The 24,067-nt window shown below is 45.4% G+C and overlaps 1 protein-coding gene across 3 annotated transcripts in view; it reads right to left on the bottom strand.

The window, feature by feature from the left end:
* The window catches only part of Zdhhc14 (zinc finger DHHC-type palmitoyltransferase 14), a 260,562-nt gene that overhangs the window by 99,704 nt on the left and 136,791 nt on the right, over nucleotides 1–24,067 (bottom strand). For all 3 annotated transcript variants that reach the window (XM_052169860.1, XM_052169861.1, XM_052169862.1), the window contains exon 2: nucleotides 200–360. In XM_052169860.1, coding sequence (XP_052025820.1) covers nucleotides 200–360 — 161 coding nt within the window. The remainder of the gene's footprint in view (nucleotides 1–199; nucleotides 361–24,067) is intronic.

Here is a 24,067-nt window from a genome sequence, read left to right as displayed (position 1 = left end):
TGCCTCAGCACTGCAGCGCCCCCTATCTTAGCTCAACCACGTCACATCCCAACCTTCTACTCAGGTCCCCTCTTAAGGCTTCCTTCCGGGCTACTCTTCATGCCAGCCAGTGCCCTGCCCGCGGCGCACGCACCCCAGCCCGTCCCCGACTCAAGTTGGCACTGGTGGCGGAAGGTTAAAAGCAGAGCTTCAGTCTTACCTATTTGCCTTTCCAGATCAGCGGCTTCCTCAGGAGTGGCTCGAGGGAGGACGCCCGGGTCACTGAAGCTGGTCCGAAGCAGGGTCCCCATCACAAAGAAGAACAGGATGCCGCCGACCACGGGGATGGCAGGGGTGATTTTCTCTGCGAGGTACCGACAGCTGCCAGCAGGTGCAGAGGGAGGAGAAATGAATCAATGTTAGGATCCACAGTCCGACGAGGGAGGCTGGCTTCTACTTAAACTCATCTCTGGTGAGAATTTCTGGGCAGGGGAATGAGGCTCAGTGTGAGGCACTTGTTTGACAAGTGTGAGGATTTGAGTTCGGATCCCCAGAATCCATGCAGTAGCATGCTTGTCATCCCAGAACTTCTATAGAGAGAAGGGAGACTCAGACAGGAGACTTCCCAGTAGCTCACTGGCCAGCTAGCCTGGGATACTCAGTTCTGAACTAATAAAGGGACCCTGTCTCAAATAAAATGAACATCGTGAAACAAAACCCCAGGCCGTCCCTGTGAGGTCTCCACGCATGCGCTGTAGCATGTGTGCACCCACACTTGCACACACGGACACCCACAGAAGAAACACATTAGAATTTTGAAAGAAGAAAATGCAGATTTGGGGTGGTCTGTAGTGCTTTCTGTGACAAATTTCCGATCCCATGCACCATGACAGTCCAAGTCCCATAAGAGAGATGCTGGCTGACCAGAAAAAAAAGTCCTGCTTGTATAATTGATTTAGAATGTCTGGAGTTTGAATAAATATACACGAGCCTTTTGCACTGTAAACACTCATGCTCCATGGCCCCACCCCTCTCTGGAATCACAGAAGACGATGCCAATTTAGACACCTCTATCGGACCCACCAGGGAGAAATAACTCAGGAACGTTCGAGTAGCGGAACATTCATTGGCTTGCAAACGCTAAGGAATCATTTGTCAATATTGTGGGGTCGGTTTGTCCAAAAGAAGGCGCTATATCATGGAAACGCATGGGCGTTCCTGAGGGGCAGGGAAAGAGAATCATTGGCTGAGCGGGCTCCAACCCCAGGCTTTCCCTGAGAGCATCTGCGTTATCAATTCATGAGTGTAGTCCGGCTCCCGTTATTTCTGAGTTGTCTGTCTTTAAGAGGCGGGGTCTTTCTTGGTTCCCTAGTCTGGTTTCCACACCCTGGACCAAACTGGTCCTCCTGTTTCAGGAACATCACAGCAGATGCTCCTCACTCTTCAACCCCTAAATCTGTGAAATCCTGCTCGTTCTTGGACAGCAGAGCTTAACGCTGCAGGGACGGTGGCAGCAGAGGAGGAGTGATTTGAGCTAACCAAAGCTTGTGCCTGAGACCCAGCACCTGACCCTTGACCTCTCACCATGGTGTGACGTGCCTGGGTATGTATAAGCACTGGGCCCTTGGCCTGCTGACACGGAGCCTTGGCATTACAGAGATGATGAGTGGAAGAGGGGAGAATTAGCTCAATGCCTGGAATTTGGTAAAAGACAAGGTCTGCCGTGGCTACCACTGGTCTCTTGTGGCTCTGTTAAAGGTTGTCATGGGTGTGGAAAAAACACAAATGGCACCGTGGATCACAGAACCTGGTGGGAGAGGACTTCTACCTGGTCCTCAGAAGCAGAGTCTGGGCTGTTTAGCCAGAGAAGAAGGAAGCAAGCTCTGCTGGGAACAAGATGTGGATGGGGTATGACCCCACTGTGTGCGGGTCTCTGGGGGGATTCCCAAGGGATACTGCTAAGAGTTGGCTCTTAGGGGCCACGTGACAGGTACCCCTTTGCTGAAGGAGCAAAGGCTTTTCAGAATCTTTTGCTGTGAAGAAGCCCAGAGATAACCCATGACTTTAAGAAGGTGGTGGGATGGTCCTAGATGTAGTAACGGGGGCTGGATCCCTGCTGGCCACAGGGACTTGTCTTTAGAAAAGCCACCTGACTAGATACAACACCTGGAACATTTCCAGTATCTCTGCAACCACTCCTACCAACGCTGCAGAAACAGCAAAGAAAACCACAGCCTCAAACAGCGCTATGTCAAGCCCTGCTTGATTGACATCCAGTTGTGATATTTCTTCACAGAATTCAAAACAATTAAAAACAGACCATTGTTATTCTTGTACCAACTCCAGGCAGCTATGAGCATCCTCAGAGAGTATGATCGGAAGTGAATTTGGCAGGGGGAGTGTGAGGATCCGAAGGACTTTGCTTAGGAAAATAAACAAATCTAAGAAACTCTGACCTTGAGGAGCTCCTGAATGGGGTGACTGTGCCCACAAAGTTAGCATGTCAGAAACATGATCTCCAAAGTGACATCTATACTATGACTTGGGGGCTTTGATTAACAAGTCAGCCCAAGGAAATGTTCTTACAAACAGACTGATGTTACCAGCAGAAATCCCATTCTTCAAGAATGTGTTTACCGTAGAGCTGAGTTCAACCCTCTTTTGATTGCCCTTTCTCTCGCCTCTTCTCTTCTGCCATGGGGGGATGCGGCATTTAATACAAGGGGGTCCCCTTGACCCTGGCTTTTTTGGCCTCCAGAACTGTCAGAAATGAATCTATGCTATTTACAAATTACTCAGTCTCCGACATTCTGTAATAGCATCATGAACTTGACAAGAATATCCCTTTGGAAAAAAAAATTCATTCACATCACAGAAATGCATCTTCAATTCGGTTTTGCATCTGTGCTTCTCTCCTGAGGGTTTAGGCAAAAACTGGCATCATTAATACTTTTAGTGAACTACTTTTCCCAAAACAGTTGATTTTATGAGAGTAAGCAGTGAAAAGCTTCAAGTTAAATACTTAAGGACTGAGGGACTCTGCAACTAAGCAAATAGCAGTTCTCACATACTTTTGAGAAGGCAGGGAGAATTATTTTCCTGATATGCAGATCTGCTGAGATGCCCCCCAGCCCTTCCATTGTGTGTGGGCCTGGGGTCCAGGGTCTAGCATGGAACTTATATTTCTACATGAGCCATGAAGATGTCTCATCAGAAATGACTGTTTTCTCATTAGAGATTTAACTATGAAACAAACAACAGAGTCTGAGGCCACGTATGTGAGAGGTTCTGGTGGATGATACCTTTTTTTGGTGGGGGAGGGTGTTTTAGTTTGTTTCAATGCTGTGATAAAAATACCCTGACACAAGCAACCTAAACAAGAAAGGGTTTATTCGGCTCACAACTGCAAGTTACTGTCGATAGTGATGGGGACGTGAAGGTGGCAGGATCTTGAAAAAATTAGTCATATTACATTCATAGTCAAGAGCAGACAGAAATGAATTAATGCACGATGCTGACAGGAAGCATGCCTTCATTTAGGGTAGGTCTTCCCACTTCAATTAATCCAATTAAGAAATTCCTTCTAGGCAACAGGCAGGCCCCTGGCCAACTTAATCTAGACAATGTCTCATTCAGACTCTCTTCCCAATCGATTCTACCTTGTGTCAAGCTGGCAATCAAACCCAGCCACCTCATGAGGCACCTAAAGTCAATTACTTCAAGTCCAGACCTTAGACTGTGACAGCAGCTTGGGAGTAAAGGGAAGGGACTCAGATCTTGGGGCTCATTAAAAGCATGTTTCATGTCATGCAGATGTTGGCTTTGTTTCTTTTATTGTATTAAAAAAAGAAACCTTGTGCTGTGTTAAGCCTTGAAAATATGCCAGTGTGTGGGCACCAGAAATAAACCATCCACGATAAATCCAACCATAGCAGACCAGTGTTAAACTTGTTAATATTGACTGCATGTGTCCATTATGTGAGGGGGTCCTTGTTCTTAGGAAATATACAATGTGGTATTCAGGAATAAGGTATCATGAGGCATGCAGCCTTCTTTCAAATAGTTTCGGAAAGGTACGGCATAGGGAGATAAAATGGAATGACTATTTATAGGTGAATTTGGGTAAAAAAATGGATATATGTTCTTCTTGTTAATATTGCAATTATTATGTGCTCTCTAGTTTGCTGAGGCCTGTAATCCCCCTCATGTGGGAACGGAGGAGCTGCCTTTCTGTGTGGCTTCCTCAGAGAAGACAAGGAAAGAATATTCCATGGGTCACTGAACTACTGCATGTCAGGTACACACTCTGAAAGGATCTGCCAGGCCCTCTGGGACCCTCCATGCTGTGCTGCTCTAGGAGATGAGGTCTTTAAGTCAGATCAGCTTTATAAAATAGTGGGGACCTGGTGACATCTGTCCTCTTTCACCTCTGCATGACCAAGGACGGTGCTAAGTTCTCTTGGGAAGTCCCCGTAACCCCTTTATCAAAGCTGTAGGATCCATGCTTCTAAACAACGGCACCTGTGCCGGAGAGCCAGCTTCAGACTGAAGTTCAGAAGAAGCCGAGAGCATCTATAGTCCTGGTAATGAAAAGCAGCAGCAAGCTGACTCTGCCTTTGATTGTGACTGTGGATACGGAACTCCAGGAGGAACGAGCCTAGGCGGGCCGCTTGCCAACCCACGGCAACTGGCAGCATTGGTTCAACAGTCAAACAACTATGAGCAGCTTAGAGATTCTCAGTCCAGGCTCAGACCCCTTGGAAACAAACCGCTCCTTCACGTTCTGAGCATCGGTGCCCTGGGCTCCACTGAGCACCATCTGCGGTGTGCAGCCTCCGCCCCCGAGGGCCTGGATTTCATACAAGATGATGATACAGCTGCCAGAGACATAAACACCATTTGGAGTCCTATTTCTGTCTCCGGAATTGTGACCTACATACAGCCCAGGGCAGCACGGGAAAACAGGAGACGGGCATCTTCGTCTTCATAAAGCTCAATTGGAAAGTGACAGGAGAAGACGGGGTGGGGAGTTGGGGAATGAGACCCTGAAAGCATTCCGGGGGATTTTTGGAACATAAAAGATATTAGCTAATTTGGCACCAGACAAGACAGATGCTAAAACGATCAGATGCCTTCACGCCAGTCACAAACAGCAGTGAGAGCTGTCTGATCCTGCTATGATGATACAGGTGCACTGATACCGGTGTACAGGGCGTCACAGGGCACACTGCAGGGAAGGAAAGGCCACCGGAAACAGGTAGAAGGGTATGACACTGCCATGGTATTATACAGCCCTTTTCTCTGTTCTGGCAGTGATTTTGGATTTTTGGTTGTGAGCCTAGCCTTTAATGGCTGAGCTATCTCTCCAACCCTCTAATAGCAATTTTAATAACTATTCAGGGGAAAATATTTGTGTGTGTTTTGATGTTTATAGATGAAAAGTGGAACTATTTCCTGGGTGCGATATTATCCGAGACTGTGAACTCAGAGGATTTTTGCCATTAAAAATACATAGACAGGGGCTGTGGAAATAGCTCCTGTATGTGAAGAACTGAGGTTGGATCTCCCCAAACCAGATATAGCTGAGTCGCTGTAGCACACAACTGTAATTCAAGTAGTCCTGAGGTAATAGGGAGGTAGAGACAAAGGGAACCCCCATCCTTGAAGCCCACAGGCCAGCTATACTGGCATATAAGTGACCCTGTCTCAAGCCGAGAGAGAAGGCAAGGATCAATGCTTGGGATTGTCCTCTGACCTCCAAGTGCATCACATGGATAGCATGCATGCCTGCATCCAGATACACATCTTCTACACACATGATGGAATGATTCTATATAGGTTTGCCTATATTCATGCATATTTACATACACACATATATACATACACACACATATACATCATTCCCATAGAGATAAAATGATTGTCTTTATAACCAGATGTAAATTTACTTTTACCATTAGCTAATGATATCCTAGAATCACTGACTCTTACATTTCTGTTTAGAGACTGGCTCAATGGGACACACTCTGACATAAAGATAATTTCTTGAGTGAAAACCTTGAGACTGGCTTCTTTGACATTTCAAATATAAAAACTGGATTTTGTTATTGAGTAACAAGGCCCCTGTTTGCCCACAAGTCAGTTTTTGAGAGAAGGTTAACTTTGCTTAAGAGAAACAATATGCAGCAAGACAATATGAACAAGGCACAGCAAATTTTATGACCACATGACAGAGGATTCTTTCCATATTAAAACAAATTCACCTTTTAGTTTCTGTGTCTGCAGATACACGCACCAGAAGTTCCTATTTGTAAGAGTTTACGACTCCTAACTAACAAGAAATGGACTTCATTTGCTAGTTCTGTTTTGTCCAGTGCAGAGAAAGTACCAGTATAAGGATAAGTGCCTTCTGGGTACAGACAGGGGTGTGCGTTTATTACTACACAAGAACAGGAAGTGGCCTTGATTCACTGATTCTGAACTCCAAGTGGGCTTCCAGGTTTAAAAATCACAGAGTAACTTATTATTTCAAACCTCTGCTCTCCGATCACGATGCATTTCAGTAATAAGTGGTTGCGACAAACAATACATGGAATACAATCATCCGAGCCAATGACTCACATGTCTGAAATAATAACAGAGCGGTCTCAAGATGAGGCTGGAGGTTGGAAGGGATGTAATAAAAATGATCTCCTCTCCTCTCCTGGTGAGTCACTGTGAAACAAATGGCCTCTCCCTGCCCCCCTCCCAGGCGAGGAACACAAGCGTGGCTTGTTTTGTGGTTTGCTGTTTAATCACCATACTTAGAAATGCATTTACCACCATCAAGCCAAATAGGCACATTACTGAGAAACAACTAGAGAAAAGAGGGTCCAGAACAGACATCCGCTCTGCCTTAGAACAGAAGAGACAAATAGATGTTTCTGTCATGTGTGTCTTTGTATGTGTGTGGAGGGTGTATTGTATTTCTGTATGTGCACGTAGGCATGCATGCACATGCATTCTCATATATGTACGTGCAGAGACCAGAGGCTGACATCGTGTCTTCCTCAATGGCTCACAATCTTCTTTTTTGAAGCAGGATGTGGAGGTTTGACTAGGTTTGACCCCACAGACTCACATGTTTGAACGCTTGACCCATGGGAAGTAACTATTAGGAGGTATGGCCTTATTGGAGTAGGTGTGGCCTTGTTGGAGTGGGTGTGACCTTGTTGGAGTGGGTGTGGCCTTGTTGGAGTGGATAGGGCCACGTTGGAGTAGGTGTGGCCTTGTTGGAATAGGTATGGTCTTGTTGGAGTGGGTGGGGCCTTGTTGGAGGAAGTGTATCACTGTGGGGGTGGGTGGGCTTTGAGGTCACCTATGCTCAAGCTCCACCCAGTATGGAATCCAGTCTCCCCCTGCTGCCTTCAGATCAAGATGTTGAGCTCTGCTTCTCCAGCACTGTGTCTGCTGCCATGCTTCCCATCATGATGATAACGGACTGAACCTCTGAAACTGTAAGCCAGCCCTGGTTAAATGGTTTCTTTTATAAGAGTTGCCTTGGTCACAGGGTCTCTTCACAGCAATAAAACCCTAACTAAGGCATAGGATCTTCTACTGAATTTTAATCTCATTGATTGGCTAGATTGATTGGCCAGTGAGCCCCAGGAATACTCTTGTCTCTGCCACACCCCTAATGCTAGGGTAACAAACAGGCACGGAGTGGCTGGCTTTTATGTGGCTATTGGAAATCACGACTGTGAGGGAAATACTTTACAAACTGAGCCATCTCTCCAAGTACCCAGTAGATAATTTTATAAAGTTGCCAACGTTTCCTAGAGATGCCAATACTAGGACAGATTTATTCTCAGGAGCTAGCGTTGACCATTCTAGATGTCCAGAAGAATAGCTGCCAAAGAAGGGTGTTTACATAAGTGGACCCAGGGACAAAAGAGACAACCATGCAAGCAGACAGCCGAGAGAACTCAAAGCCAGAGAAGAGCGATGAACCCGGTGTAACCCTGTGTGGGCTACACAGGGACTGCCTAGACCTACCAAAGCACACCAGTCCGCACTGCAGGCGCCTTCTCTGTCTGTTTGTCTGTCTGTCTGTCTGTCTATCTATCTATCTATCTATCTATCTATCTATCTATCTATCTTTGAGAACTGTCAATATCAGGGTAAGAAAAGGAGAAAGGTCAAGGCCCCCTCATCAATGAGAGGAAGTCACCAACAACTGGAGATGCCAGGTTTAAGTGGGGCCAGCTCAGACCCTGCCCCCCGCAGCCTTCCTCTTGTGCAGCGCCTGGCGGGGAGCCAGACCCACCCTCCCAGTCTCTGTGGAAAGTGAGGAGCTGTTCTCACAGCCTTGTGTCTGCACACCTTGCAAGCATGCAGAAGGGTCATTATTCCTCACTTGGGCTTCCCAAACACCCAGAAAGGTCTACTTACAGGTAGCAAGCTTCTGTCTTTGACGCTTTAGCCCATAGTCTGTGCACACAGCCCAGTTTACCCACCTGCCTTCAAGAATGGCAACGGATTGTTCAGGGGGAATTGTGGTATTTAAATACTTTTGCCAAGTAATTTTGACGTGCATTTAAAAGTCTTTTTATCTGTGTGGTGCGTGCATGTATATATAGGCGTGAATGTATATGGGCTCACCATACACGTGCGTGGGGTGGGGGGATGCGTGTGTGGGCTCAAGCATAAGGAGGTCCAAGGTTGATGTCGGAATTATCCTGATTCACTCTTCCACCTTGTCCATTGAGTCAGGATGTGGGTGGTGTCTCTCAAACCTAGAGTTTCCTGGTATGGCTAGAATCATATACCCAGCCCTGCTAGCCAGTTTGTGATTCCTGGTCTCTGCCTCCTGAGGCCAGAATTACAAGAAGGCCACTACGTCCACCCACCGTTTCTGCAGGTGCTGGGGTCTGAGCTCTGGTCCTCTCATCTCTATGGTCAGTGCTTTAACCACTGAGCCATCAGCCTAACCGGAAAGCCTGTGTGTGTGTGTGTGTGTGTGTGTGTGTGTGTGTCTGTGTGTGCGCACATGTGTGTGTGCACATGCATGTACATGTGTGTGTCCTGAACTGGCCCTTTAATGATATTACAGGGCTGCTTAGGCCCTGTCCACTGGGTGTTTTTCACCGCAGCAGCTCTGTGCTCTCCAGATCACACAGGGGTGCTGAATGAGTTGGGGGCAGTGCCTCTGCCACTTCACTCTCAGTGTGCCCTGGCATGGTAACAGCCTGGCACCATGTGCCAGAGAGACCTTCCCATGCGGGGCCCTGCATGACCTTTGGGATTTTTTTTTCCCCCTCTAGACTAAATTCTAAGGTTTGCTTGTCCCTAACCCTGTCTGATATTTAAAAGCGCATTGTTCTGCTTCCGTTTTGGCAACTCTGTAGGGGTCTTTAGCTCTGCTCTGACTCTGTGTCTCATCAACCCTGACACCCTGCAAGCTTTAAGAGGCTTCATCGAGGGAAAAAATGTGACAATGTGGTCATCACTTGGGGATTTTAATTTACATTGCCTGAAAGAGCTGTGTTACGTTTACTGAGACAACAGTTTTTTTTTTTTTTTTTTTAAATCACTTATTGCTGTTGTACATACAGCAAAAACCAAATGAAATCAGCATGTTCTCATACTTGGAGATTGGCCCTCCAGAATCTGCCCGCCCCAGTGGTGTCTGGGCCTGCGTCTTCCTGCCTGCGTGATCTTCCCAGGAGGGCTGCCGTAGATGGCTCATAACTCAGATCCAGGGGCTCTCAGACCACAAGGCCACCTGACGGCTACTGTCCCTTTGCCCGCATCCTCTCCACCCACTTGCCCCACTGCTGTGTCCTTTGTCACTCCTTAGGGTTTTGAGCCACAGTAGACGGGCCTTTTCTCAGGCCATCCATTGTGGTTCCTGTTTCCCCAGATATCTAGAATCTCCTCCGACCACGCTGTTCCAGAGAAGGGTAAAACCTAAAACCCCAGCCCTGCTCGGATCACATGCACACAGTTGAATACTTTCGGGCTTTCGATTCCCACAGTGCCAGTCCCTGCTTGGCATGCCAGCTCTCCCGCTCTCCCGACTTGCTTGTGATTGGATTCTTCCCACAAAGCAGCTCGGGACAATGCGTGTGTCTGCTTGGTTCGTAGGTGTATGTAACCCCTGGCCTAGAATCCGGCATAGCACATAGCAACTCGTCAGTATTTGTGAAGGATATGGAAAATACTTTTTCAAATACAGGACCCAAAGTAGGGTTAAGATGCTTCAATTTTGTTTCATACACACATTTTTAATTCCTAACTGGGAGAACATGCCCTAAAAATAATCCCTCCTTCTCACTGGCTAAAGGTATGAGTATGATTTTTGTGCCTATGTGCTTTGTCATCGTGTAACTGAATCACACTTTACTTTGCAGTAGAGAAATATTATTAAAAATAAGCATCATTTTTAATAATGCTTTATTATTAACTGCATTAAAAAAGAAATTGTCAAAATATAAAAAATCTTCCCAGGCTCTTAAGAACTCAACCGTCAATAAAGAAAATGCTTTTGGTGGTGAGTATGATCAAAATATATTATATGTAGATATAAAATATTCAAAGGACAAATAAAACTTATATTGAAAAATAGAAATGCGGTGCTCAAGATACCATAGAAAACATTCAATCAACAGTCAAAGAAAATGCAAAATGAATAAAGCTAGTAACACAAAACATCCAGGAACTCCAGGACACAATGAGAAGACCAAATCTAAGGAATTATATGTATACACGAGAGCGAGGATTTATATCTTAAAGGCCCAGTAAATATCTTCAACAAAATTGTAGAAAAAAACTTCCCTAACCTAAAGAAAGAGATGCCCATGAACATACAAGAAAGAAGCCTTCAAAACTCCAAACAGACTGGACCAGAACAGAAAATCCTCCCAGCACATAATAATCAAAACACCAAATTCACTAAACAAAGAAAGAATATTAAAAGCAGTAAGGGAAAAGGGACAAGTAACTTATAAAGGTAGACCTATCAGAATCATACCAGACTTCTCACCAGAGACGATGAAAGCTAGAAGATCCTGAGCAGACCTCAAACAGACCCTAAGAGAACACAAATGCCAGCCCAGGGTAATATACCCAGCAAAACTCTCATCATCATAGATGGAGCAACCAAGATATTTCATGATAAAACCAAATTTACACAATATCTGTCCACAAATCCAGCCCTACAAAGGATAATTGATGGAAAATGCCAACATAAGGAGGGAAACTATACCCTAGAAAAAGCAAGAAAGTAATCTTCTTCCAACAAACCCAAAGGAAGATACCCACACAAACATAAAAATAACATCAAAAATAACAGGAAGCAACAATCACTACTCCCTAATATCTCTTAACAACAATGGACTCAACTCCCCAATAAAAAGATATAGACTAGTAAAGTATTTCTCATGTAAATCTTCAGTTTTATCAGAAAATGTTTGTAATTCCCCTTTTAATTAATTTAGTAATTTCTTTTATGCCTACCATTTTATCTGCATTATTTTTCATGATAATCTTTAATTTTAATATGACTTTCTATATACTTCCTTCCTCTACTTTATCAGAAATGTTTCAATGTAAATCTTTGATTTTATCACAAATGTTTCTAATTCCACCTTCAATTAATTTAGAGTTTTTACATCAACCATTTTTATGTAAAATTTTCCATGAAATAGTCAATTTTAATGTGTTTGTCTATTTATTTCTTGAATTTTACCAGAAATATTTTCCATGTAAATCTTCAATGTTATCTGAAAATGTTTATAATTTCACTTTCAATCAACTTAGAATTATCTTTATGCCTATCATTTTATCTATATAATTTCCATGATAACCTTTAATTTTAACATGCTTTTCTATATATTTCTAAAATTTTATCAGAAATGTTTTCCATGTAAAACTTCAATTTTATCAGAAAATGTTTATAATTCCACTTTCAATCAACTTAGGAATACTTTTATGCCTACCATTATTATATCTATATAAAATTTTCCATGATAATCTTCAATTCTAACATGTTTTTCTACATTTTTCTACAATTTTATCAGAAATATTTTTCACGTAAATCTTCAATTCTATCATAAAATGTGTCTATCCCATATTTCAATTAATTTAGCAATGTTTTACATGTCTACCACTTTACTGCTTAATTTTCCATGGAAAACTGTCAATTGTAATGTGTTTATCTGAAATATTTTCCATGCAAATCTTTAATTTTATCATAAAGTGTTTTTACTTCCCTTTACTTCCCTTTTCAATAAATAATAAATAAATAAATAAATAATAATAAATGTGTGTTTCAGCTGGGTTAGAACCTTCAAGGGCTAAGGGCTTATGTAAGAGGTTCTAGGTAGACTTTCCTGTAATTTAGGCTGTGGAAGACCATCATTTGGAGTAAGTGAAACAAAAGTCATCTTCCATCTCAGCCTTTTATGTTATGCCTTACAGGACATGACTGGAAGTAATTCTTTTGCTGGCCTTGTGGGTTTCTGTATTAAACTGGGCAGGTGCTGCTATACTTTGCTATTAGAGACAAGGACAATTATACCTGGCTTTCTGATTTCCTGGTAGGAAGTAGGGGGAGGGACAGGAAGGGAAAGGGGTGAGGAACAGGGGGAGAGAGGAAGGGAAGGAAGTAGGAAAGGTAGATGAGACTCAAACCCAACTAGACCCAGACGACTCATTCCTCCCAAGCCCCCAGGAGACCTAGAGTCTCAGATTCCTGGAAGTAGATTCTCTGTTTCTTGGAGGGAGAGGTGTGGGGGACTGGGTTCAAGGATTTCTGGGTAGGAGGGGAGGCCTCCAGAGACAGAGGGGAGAAGAAGTTACACCAGTCAAGTCTCTCAACACTGACGATAATCGAGTTGAATCCTAGTCAAAGCTGACTGTCTCACTGATGAGCGTCGCTGGGGAGCAGGGCATTTTCAGTGCAATACAAATTAGCTTCATTACCATATGTTCTAGAAAAACCCTTGGACGACAGCCCCGGCTGGTGTCAGAGTGCACAAAGCTAATTACAGAGTCCCTCCTGTCCCAAGACACACTGAGGACAGTAGGTCCCCATGTGTTGGGAGGTAGCTCAGTGTCCAGGGTGAGTGTGATGATACATCTAGGATGTAGTCGTTGTTCATGTGGCCTGCTTCTTTTTCCCACACAGACACAGATTTTCCCATACTTTGGCTTTCAGTCCCTAGGACTTCCATGTGTTTGCCTCTGTGGGTTAAAGTGTCAAATACAGCTTTGCAGACATGTGGTGCTTCTGCCAAGGAATATGGTGTCCCTGACCTCTAGTGGAGATTGATGAGGAATTAGAAAATTTGGTTTTTAACATATCCATCATTCCACAGTTCCATCACGGGTACATGGGAGTTTAGAAGGCAGCCAATTCAGCCATCAATACAAAACTGTTATTGTATTCAATAACGCAGACTCCAAAATTAAAACAAACAAACAAATAGTATATAGCATATATACAAAAGGCACTATGGTGCCATGTGTGTGTGTGTGTGTGTGTGTGTGTGTACTTGTGTGTGAGTGTGTGAGTGTGTGTGTGTGTGTGTGTGTGTGTGTGTATTTGTGTGTGTGTGAGTGTGTGAGTGTGTGTGTGTGTGTGTGTTCATGCATGTGTGGGTATATGTGTGTGAGTCTGGACAGGCGGTGGAGAATGAAACCCAGCAGTCACGGATGGCTAGCAACAGGCACAATAAGCAGCAACCTAATGTGGCCCTGCCAAAAAACGCAGCTAAGCATGAGGACCCTGGCATCTACCCAGCATCATGCAAAACACAAATATACAGGGTGGACAATGAGAAATGTGAGGGAGGGGGCTCTGTGCCTAAGAGGAGGGATGCAGGGTACGAGGGAAAGGCCTTATTATAATCTGGTTCCTGCACTTATTCTGTCCCGAGGGACACCCTGGGCGTGAAACCACCCAGGATACCTAGGCTGTATCCTACACCCACTCGGCAAAGATCAAGGGCACTTCCCTTGGCTTAGCTCCGTGCTTTTTTCTGATGAAAACCAAACACCCTGTTTCTACGTAACAGCAACTACGTTCGATGAGTCCCCACCAACCAAGCTGAACACTGAGGAGTAGAGTCAGATCTTATTATCTCAAAACACATTTACGGGGCTGGAGAGATGTATCAGTAACTGAGAGCTCTCGCTGCTTTGCAGAGGACCCGGGTTTGGGTGTCAGCACCTACACAGCAGCCTGATACCGCCTGTAACTCCAGTTTCAGAGATCAGATGCCAGAGACGCTCTGTGGGCACCAGACATGCACTCGGTACTCATGCATACATACAGGTAAAACATTCATCCATGTAAATAAAATCATGCCCATATTAAAAAATTTATGTCACCCCCTCCAAGTCCCTTCATGTCCCCCCACAACATCTCCTCCTAACTTTATGTCTTTATTCTTCTTTCAAACATAATCCACCAAGTCTAATTAGTGCTGTCACATGTTTGTGGGTAGGAGGCCACAGCCTACCAGGGTCACAGCCCCAAAGAATCATTCCACCTCCCCCAGTAGAACGGTGCCAGTACGTTTTACTTAAATATTATTGAGTGAGGATGCTGTCCAGTATGACCCAAAGCAAAGGCTGACTTGTGAAAAAAAAGAAGTTTTTGAAATCCCCCAGATTATATACAAAGAGTAAATTGTCCCTTTGAGAAGAGGGCAGGGACACAGAGAGGCCTCATATGAAAGAAACCAGCACAGAACCTTCTATTCTGCTCTGGTGTTCATACCCGCCAGATACAGCTCGACGTACTCCAGACGACACGGGGAGGAGGCATGGGGGAATCCCGAGCATCTGCTGTATCATTTCTCAAGGCCTCGGAGCTCATGGGGAGGGGTGCTCTGAGAACACCACAGTTGGCACATTATGCCTCTGCCACTGACACTTGGTTTTCAATTAACCAAGTCTCCCAGGGCCACTGTGTCTGCTGAATTTGCATACCATTTCCGTGGTGGTGTGCGCTTTTTCTCTGAGAGTTAATATTTCTGAGAGCTCTCTAGTTTGGTTTGTAAAAACTACTCCCTGAAAATTTCATATATATATTATATTTCATATATATTATATTTCATTATATATAATGAAATATATGATCCTATTCATTCCTGTCACCCCCCACAACATCGCCTCCCAACTTTTTTCTTTTCTTTCTTTTTCTTTTTCATTTTTTTTTCTTTCTTTTTTTTTTTTTTTTTTTTTTTTTAGTTTTTTGGATTTGGTTTTTCGAGACAGGATTTCTCTGTATAGCTCTGGCTGTCCTGGAACTCACTCTGTAGAACAGGTTGGCCTCGAACTCAGAAAACCACCTGCCTCTGCCTCCCAGAGTGCTGGGATTAAAGGTGTGTGCCACCACCGCCCATCTCCTTCCAACTTTATGTCTCTTTTCTTTTTTCAAACATAATCCACCAAGTCTAATTAGTGCTGTCACATGTTTGTGGGTAGGGGGCCACAGCCTACCAGGGTCACAGCCCCAAAGAATCATTCCACCTCCCCGGGGAGCAGAAGGAATGCCAGGACTGCTAAGTTGAAATGATGGGTGGGGGTTAGTTTTTAAAAAGGGGTTGGGGGAAAAGACGAAATAAGAAACGTTCTTTCTAGGAGTGCGATGGGGATGAATCCCGCGCACGTGGGGGAGAAGACACTTCAGGAGCGTCTTTAACTAGAGGTCATGGAGAAAGATGCAGGAACTGGGGATTTCTGTGGCGGTCCTGATGGAACGCTTAGGAGAAGATGCCATTCTGAGAGGCACTGAGAGTCACGTGGCCGCTGCATGCCTCCTGTTTGTCCCAACGGAGGAGACACTGGAGCATTAACTGGGGAGCTGGAGGATGAGACAGACAGGAGGAGAGACAGGCAGCAAGCCTCTCTTACTGCCGAGTCCCTGCTCCTCTTGGGCATGCGCCATCACGCCATGCGTGAGGTGGCTTCAAACAGTCTGAAGGAGGAGGATGCCCAAAGAGCTGCTGGGTTCTGGGGATGGTCGTTTACATTTTTCAGAGATAACTGCCCAACAGATAGTCACTGTGGCTGCTACAAAGTTACTGCTAGAAGTGAAGTTGTAAGTTCTTGATATGTATGTATGTATATATGTATGCATGTATGTATGTATACACACACACACACACACACATTGTTATATATGGTAAAAATGCAGAAGTCTACCACACACACCAGAGACAAACGCAACACAGTTGAGAGCTATGGAAACAAAGGTTTTTTAATGCTCTGGCGGTGCCTACGTGCTCAGTGGTGAAAATGCATGTTTATTCCTTTTTCACAGAAGTTTCCCACCACTTCCTGGTCCTGACTTTGCCTCTTCTGTCAGTGCGGAGTCCTTGCAGGTCCATGGCAGGGAAGGATAAACTTTCGTAGCGTCTAACTAACTATACACCACAAGCTGTGCATAAACGTTATTTGAAAAGAAGAATTCGTGAATGAGATATCGGGTGAGGATCTGAGAAGTATCCGTTGTTCTGGTTTTCCAAACCAGCTGAGAATCCAGGCTCTCCTGGGTAGACACGGCAGAGCCAGGAGCTATGAGAGACAGAAGGGCTTTTATGTGGGAGGTAGCAGGGGCGAAGGCTCTCGGTCCTTGGTTGACGGTAACCTGATTCTGGACTCCCAGGATTCTGGGTGAGATTTTAGCTGAGGCCTCAGCGGCTCATATCAATGAGAGAAGAATGCTGGGTCTTAGTTTAGGCCAGGGATAAGAGCTAGATGCTGAGTTTCATATTACGTTGTAAGAAAATCCATAGATCCTCGCCCTTAATGCATTATGAAGTACTGTTCTCTAAAAAAGAGGTCTGTAATCACGTATCTACAGAAGTCCACTTCTGAGATTCTGGTGACATATTCTCCCTCCACACTCCCCGGTGTTTCCAGTCATCATTAGGAGCCTGGACCTTTTAACAATGTACTTGGGACCATTCCATCGCCATGATGGCTAATCTCAGCTTGAGGTTGTCAACTTGAAGGATACAGTCTCTTGGGAGATCGGTGCTGAGCATTCCTGTGGTAGAGGACTATCTTAGTTGGGTTGACTGAGGGAGGAAGACACACCCACTGTGAATGGCGCTCCCTGGGCTGAGAGGCTGGACTGTGGGGGGGGGGCAGGGGGGGAATGAGCAGAACACAAACACGCACTGTTCTCTTCTTCCTATGGATGAAAGTGGGACCAGCCGTCCCGAGCTCCCGCCATCTTAACTCTCTCATCACGATGGGCTCTACCTGAATGTCGAGCCCAAATAAGCCCTTCCTCGAGTTGCTTTTGCCAGATATTTGATCACGGCAACAGAAAAGGAGCCAAGACAAATGAATGATCCAGCGGGTGAAGGGAAATGTCTGATCAGTGTCGAGGGCTCCGGGGTATACTTGTTGCAACAGTTAATATTGTGTCTACCAGCTCTGCCCTTCTAGATTTATAGTCCTTAAGGCTGGAAAGAAGATAGAGAGCCACCTCAAGACTAGTGTAAACATAATAGCTACAGCAAGGCTCCCTCTTCATCTGTGAGCTAAAGGCTGGCCCAGATTCCTTAACCCTGAAGTGATTCCTATGCCACAGAGATGGCACAATGAGAGGACAGAAGAAGATTCTAGAACAAGGGTTCCATCCTACCCTCAGTCTTACTTCAAGTCTGAAGAACCAATTTACGAACTGGAGTCACCGGCACACCAGAAGTCAGAGGGTGGGTCCACAGGACAAGCTGGAAATTCCTGTGGTATTTTGGAATGACCTTAGGCACTGGAATGAGAGCCCCTGGCTTCTTAACCTAGCTGCGGCACTCAATGTGTAGCCTGGCAGAGGTTGTTTGGCTGTCTTGTTTCATTGTGGGGAAATAAGAATACAGGCCATGCTGGCTCTACCTTCCTGTAGGTTGAGAACTGATTTCTTTTGGCCCTCATGAACATCCTAGCAAAGTTTTGAGGATACACCAGATACTCTATACATACACTTCCTTCCTCCAAGGGAATCAGTCTTATGTTCATGTGGACTTCAGATAGCGTCCCATAATTACTGCTATCCCATGATTGTGGTAGGCAGCTAGATCCCCCACAGTTTCAAGTAAAATGTGCAGGTTCTGCACTTGTTTTAGAGGCCACAGAATTGGAAAGATGTGTGGCTTCGAAGCTGAGAGAAGAATCAGGCCGACTGTGATTGGCATCTACAAAAAGTGCAGGTGAAGAAGCCCAGGCCAGGAAGATTTGTGTGAAAGAGAAGGGTGTAGGGCAGATGGGAAGCAGTCTGAACCACGAAAAGGATTCTGTGGGATGATGGACAGGGAACTTTGCTCCCTTGTGGCCACCTAACAGCAGTGGTCCTGGAGGGGTGATAGGTTCAGGTCTCCAGATGCCCAGAGCCATTTTAAATGAAGAATAGTGTAAAGGTCCTGACAGGATATCTGAGTCACCTTTGTGTTCCTGTAACAGACTATCTAGGACTAGGTAGTACTATTTTAGAAGTGTCTTGCTAGGTGTCGTAGATTGATCTTGAACTCAGCATTCTTCTGCCTCAGCATCCCCAGTGTTGGAATTATAAGTACGAAGTGCTGTGCCTGGCTGATCTAAGGTAGTTCACTAAAGGTAGAACCATTTACTCATGACCGGAAAGCTATTGACCAAAGGGTGCATCTGGTAGGAGGTTTCTTGGAACACTGTGCCACGGAAGTAGGAAGGGGCAAGAGATAGAAGAAAGGGAGGGAGAGTGGATATCAAACTCAAAGCCTCAAGCCTTTTATAATGGCCAGTCTATTCAGGTCTAACACACTCCGTGGAGGCCTTAGTTCCCAATGCTGTTACACTGGGGCCCGTTTACAACAGATGCTCTATGGGGTGGGGGATGCACTCAGACTACAGCATGTGCCCTGGTAGGTCTACTGGATGGTTCAGTGGTTTCTGCCTCCTGCTATTTGCAGTTCCCCCCAAGTGAGGGTGAGCCCGGTTGTTTGCTTCTGGAGAATGTTGAAGACGATAGGTCATGCCCTGTACAGGAAGTGAACATGACTGACTAAACTTCCAACCTGTGCACTTTCTTTCACCCTCTCGGCCTTTGAAGGGAAGTCAGCTGTCATGAAGAGAGAGCTGCCCTGTGCAGGAGGATTGCGTGACAGGTAGTGCAGGTTTGGCCTCTTACCAAGAGTCTCATGAATGAGTTGACACGCAGGTCCTCCCCTATGCACCCAGGACAGCCTCAGCTTAGTCATATTTGACTGCAGCCCTATGGGCGACCTCAATTCTGAGGACACAGATTTCTGATACAGAAATAATAAATGTGTCTTTTAAGCCACTGAGTTCTGGGCTTATGTTGTTACATAGTGTCTTGGGCATTTTATTCCTGCCCAACATCGTGACCAAGAAGCAAGTTGGGAAGGAAAAGGTTTATTCTGCTTACACTTCCCACATTGCTGTTCATCACTAAAGGAAGTCAGGACTGGAATTCAAGCAGGTCCAGATACAGTTGCTGATGCAGAGGCCATGGGGGAGGGGGTGGGGTGGGAATGTTCCTTACTGGCTTGCTTCCCCTGGCTTGCTCAGTTTGCTCTCTTATAGAACCCAAGTCTACCAGCCCAGGGATGGTCCCACCCACAAGGGGCCCTCCCCCATTGATCACTAATTGAGAAAATGCCTTACAGTTAGATCTCATGGAGGCACTTCCTCAAGGGAGGCTCCTTTCTTTGTAATAACTCCAGCTTGTGTCAAGTTGACACAAAACCAGCCAGTAAGTGAACAAGCACTCGCTTACACATTCGGTTCTAACAGATGCAAATTATCTAAAGGAAATGGAATATTTTTCTTGTAGTGAGAATGGAATTACGGTAAAGTGAAGGAATACGGAACAACCTTTCCATTTGCCATTCTATCTGGCGCACTAAGGCCAGTTCTGCTGCAGGGAAACCTTGCCCATAACTATTTGGGGCTCTGCCAATGATTAACTGAAGCCAGAGCTACTGCCATTTAAATGGTTAAGGTTACAGCAATGGTGAGGCTTTGTTTGTTTTGTTTTGTTTTTACAGATACAATGACCAAGATGGTCTCCTGTTTCCATATATGTAAACACATACACCGTAGGAAGGACCGTGTGGAGAGAAGACGGGATGTGGCACAGAGGAGATTCAAACCTGGGAAATGCAATGGGCTGAAGTGAAGGGGCTTAAAAAGGGGGAGTATAGGGGGTTAGGGGAGTATGTCTAGGCAGCGTGGGGGAAGGTGTCCAGGTGGGCCCTTGCCTGGGCACCTCTGCCCCTGAGGGACCACACACACACACACAGGCATAGTATAGAATAGAGTTTATTCAAAGTAGAGGATGGGAGTTAGTGGTAGAGAGAGGTAGAGAGAGAGGGAGAGAGAGAGAGAGAGAATAGAGAGAGAGTGGAGGCCGGCCATGACCATGTGGAGGGGGGAAGAGCCCCAGGGGCAGAGAGGTGAGAATGTGGGAGAGCGGAAAGCAAAGAGGGAGAGGAGGGGTAAGTAGCCCCTCTTATAGTGGGCCAGATCTCTGGGGCGGGGCAGACCTGGCTATTGCCAGGTAGGTGTGGGGTGGAGCTTAGACAGAACATCAACAAGAAGGTCTAAGTGGAGTTGGTAATTTGAGCGCCCTAGGAAAACCATCCTGGTATCTTCCCCAGTCTCTTAGGCTCCTTAGGTAATACACCTGCACGTGGGGGAATCTGTCAGCGGATCCCAGCAGCCGTCTAATGTTGCACATCTCTCTCAGGAAAACCTCTCAGGCTTCTATACCAAACAGTAAGAGATAAACAGCGACCAGCCAGCGACCATACTTTGAAATGAGTTTTAAGATACTCTTTTGCCAATCAGTCTAGTCCTGACTGCAACTTTTATGTGCCGGTGGTTGATGTCATAGGGGACATGAAGGAAAACAAAATGTTAGGTGTCTGCCGTGGGGTTCACACAGCAGCTAGAGAGGCGTCCTCAAGCACCCCTAGAACTGTTATGACAACACACAGCAATAACGTGGATGAACGAGAAAGCCCATTCTGGGGTCCTCAGCCCGTTTCTATACACAGTAAACCAGAGCAAACAAGTGGTGCCCAGAGGGCAGGAAAAGGCCTTGGTTCCAAGGAAGGAAATCGATAGCAAATCAAAAGTTTGTGTTGATTCCCACTGACCAATGCCCCTCATGCAGCAGAGAGTGGCGGGTTCTTCTGTTCCAGCAGGAGGGGTGGCTCTGGAGCAGGGCTACCATCTTGGGAAGCTGGCCAGCCACAAAGGTCAGGAAAGGGACCGACGGACACGAGGAAAAAGAAGAGAGAGAAGTACCGGGAAGAAGGGGAGCTTGTAAGGGAATTAAAACCACAGAGTATTACTTCTAAATTAGTTTTTAAATTATAATCTATTTTAAAAGGATGGTTTGGGTAAGCCTCTTAAGGCTGGAGAAGGCACAGTTTCTTTGAAATCCATGCCTTTAAAATTAAACTGTTGGGCAAGGAATGGGAGGAGGAGAAGTGTGTGTGTGTGTGTGTGTGTGTGTGTGTTGGGGGGATTGGATCCAAACACATTTGTATGCATGCATGAATATTAAATAAAATATTACAAATGAACAAACAGAAATTAAATGCTTATTTCCTTTAAGCCTGCACTTCCTAAGTCAGTTATTTCGTTTCCTCCCTCCCCACCCCCACCTCTCTGCTAGCTTGGTTTTATTTCTGTCACAGCATCTCAATACGTGGCCAGGTTGACTTCCAATGTAAAATCCTTTCCTTCCTTGGTCTCCCAAGGGCAGGATTACAAGCATGTAGTATCACACATCGCTTAGTTATTTCGCTGCCACCACCAAACTGAGAAACAGGGGAGAAACAATAGAAACTACAAGCAAGATCACATTTCCCCCACACTCACTAAAAGAACTGGTATGAAACTGGAGACATGCTGTCAAATCTATTACTGTTTGTCAAAGGTTATGTAAACGGACGTATAAAGGACCGGTCTACAAGTGCACTAATGTGCTAAGATTTGTGGATTCCCAGTATGCATTTTGTTAGGCACACGGCCATTTTAGGCTATGCGGGATGATGCAACCATCTCAAATGTTTCCCTTTCCCTCATGGCCCTGATTTTCAGAGCAAGCATTCCTGACCTGACTTCAGACACCTGATCTGTTCCCTCCAAGAACCACAGTTGCTCTTTTGAGTCCTCTGAGAAAAGGTATGGCCAGAGGCCAAGTTCAACCTGAGACCAGTACAATGGCCTTCCTTCCCTCCTCCCTCCTGAATTTCTCATTTCTAGGAAACCCTGATGCTTCTCTTTAAGTCTGAGAATTGGCTAAGCGCTTAAGGTTGGTGCCCCACCGGACAGGCTTGTGTTTGAAGCTAAGCATCAATGTGATATCATCGCAAGGAAAGTCTCTGCAGGTGCTGAAGCTGTGAACCTGGCTAATGACGCCAAGAAAGAGTCTTCAAAGAGCTAGCTTGCTCCTTCCACCATGGGAGGACACAGTGAGAAGACACAAACTTCCTTCCACAGACACCAGACTCCCTGTGCTCCTCAACTCTGGACTCCACAGAGCTGTGAGACCCCAGTGCCTGGTGCTTCCAAGCTGCGGTATTACGTTAGTTACTTGCAGCAGCCCAAATGGACTAAGAAGCTGCCCGCTCGCAAGCCAAGGTTCCAGGGAACTGCAAGCATCCCTCAGTCAGGGATGCCTCTGGAATTTTCAGAGTCTGTAGTAACACCTGCAGTTCTGTGCTGGGTAACCTTAACTTCAAACAGTTGTAATGCCAGCAAGAAAAGGACCTATTCACTGTATGGGCTTTACCTCCCTGGCTTCCTGTTCCTTGCTCTAGCTGTCCCCCGTGTCCCTCAGCACTAACACTCGATGGCTCTAGACAGACACCTCTAGATATATGTCATCTTCCCTGGTCCTACGAGTCACTAACAAGTTGGGTAAACAAACAGCACAGGGACTATTTATGTGGATCTGAATTTAAGTGAATTCCAAAGTATTGGCATATAAAATTGCTAGTAGCTTCATTTTATGTGCAAACATTCAAATCTCTTCTAGAAAAAAAAAAAGGTTTATCAAGAATCATGTAACTGGTCCTGATGCTGGGAGCGATGGTACATGCTGTTGGTCCCAGCATTCGGAAGGCAGAAGCAGGTGGATCTCTGAGAGCTAGAGGGCAGCCTGGTGTAGAAAATGAGTTCGAGAACAGCCCGGGCTACACAGAGAAACAATGTATCAAAAAAATGAAACAAAAACCAAACCAAACCAAGCCAAACCAAAAAACCCAGCACTCCCCAGAAAAAGGAAAGAAAGAATCATCTAATTCAAAGCTGGCAAGGAGTCACACATGGCACACATGTGGCACACATGGGGCACACATGTGTCACACATGGGGCACAACTGTCCCTCCCCCCATAAACACCAGAGCTCAGCGCCACTGCAACAGCTATCCTTAGACTCAGCAACCAACACCCAACCCTTTTGTTTCCTGTCTCAGAATACCCATGCTTGATTTAAAATCTCTTATAAACAATAATTTATGCAAATGCTATTTCTGCACTCATTAAGAGGTACTAAGGCTAACACTGGAAAACACACCAGACATTCTACAACTTCAGAATATATGTTTAAGATTTTGTGAAGACAAGCAAAAATATTCTTTAGGAGTTTTAGGTTTATAATTTTGAAGACTGCATCTACCTTTCCAGAACCTTGAAAACACTGGTTTAAAATTATTAAAATAATAACATGAAACTGTCAGAAGCCATCTCTTATACAAAGCTTGGCAACCAGGTGTTTTCTAGTTAATACCTCCCAGTGGGATACATTCTGGGATGGCAGGGAGGCAAGACCTAGAGACATGAACAGCCAGGAGCCCATGGTGAGCAGGTCTGTGACAGCTAAGCCTCCCTACAGGTTCCCTAAGGCTAGAGTTCGGAAGGAACCATCTCTAGGCACTGGCCCAGATCAGAACATAGTGTGATTAGACCCAGAGCAGCCTCTAGGGGAATCCTGCACCTTAATTGTAATCAGAATCATCCTCAGGTTCACAATGTCCATCTCATCCCTTCTGGGCAGAAGTGCCACTTGTCTTAAGTC

The sequence above is a fragment of the Apodemus sylvaticus genome, chromosome 23, assembly GCF_947179515.1.
Source record: "Apodemus sylvaticus chromosome 23, mApoSyl1.1, whole genome shotgun sequence".
Lineage (NCBI taxonomy): Eukaryota > Metazoa > Chordata > Mammalia > Rodentia > Muridae > Apodemus > Apodemus sylvaticus.
Note: the sequence above shows the minus strand (reverse complement) of the source record. Positions and strands in the feature narration are given on the sequence as shown.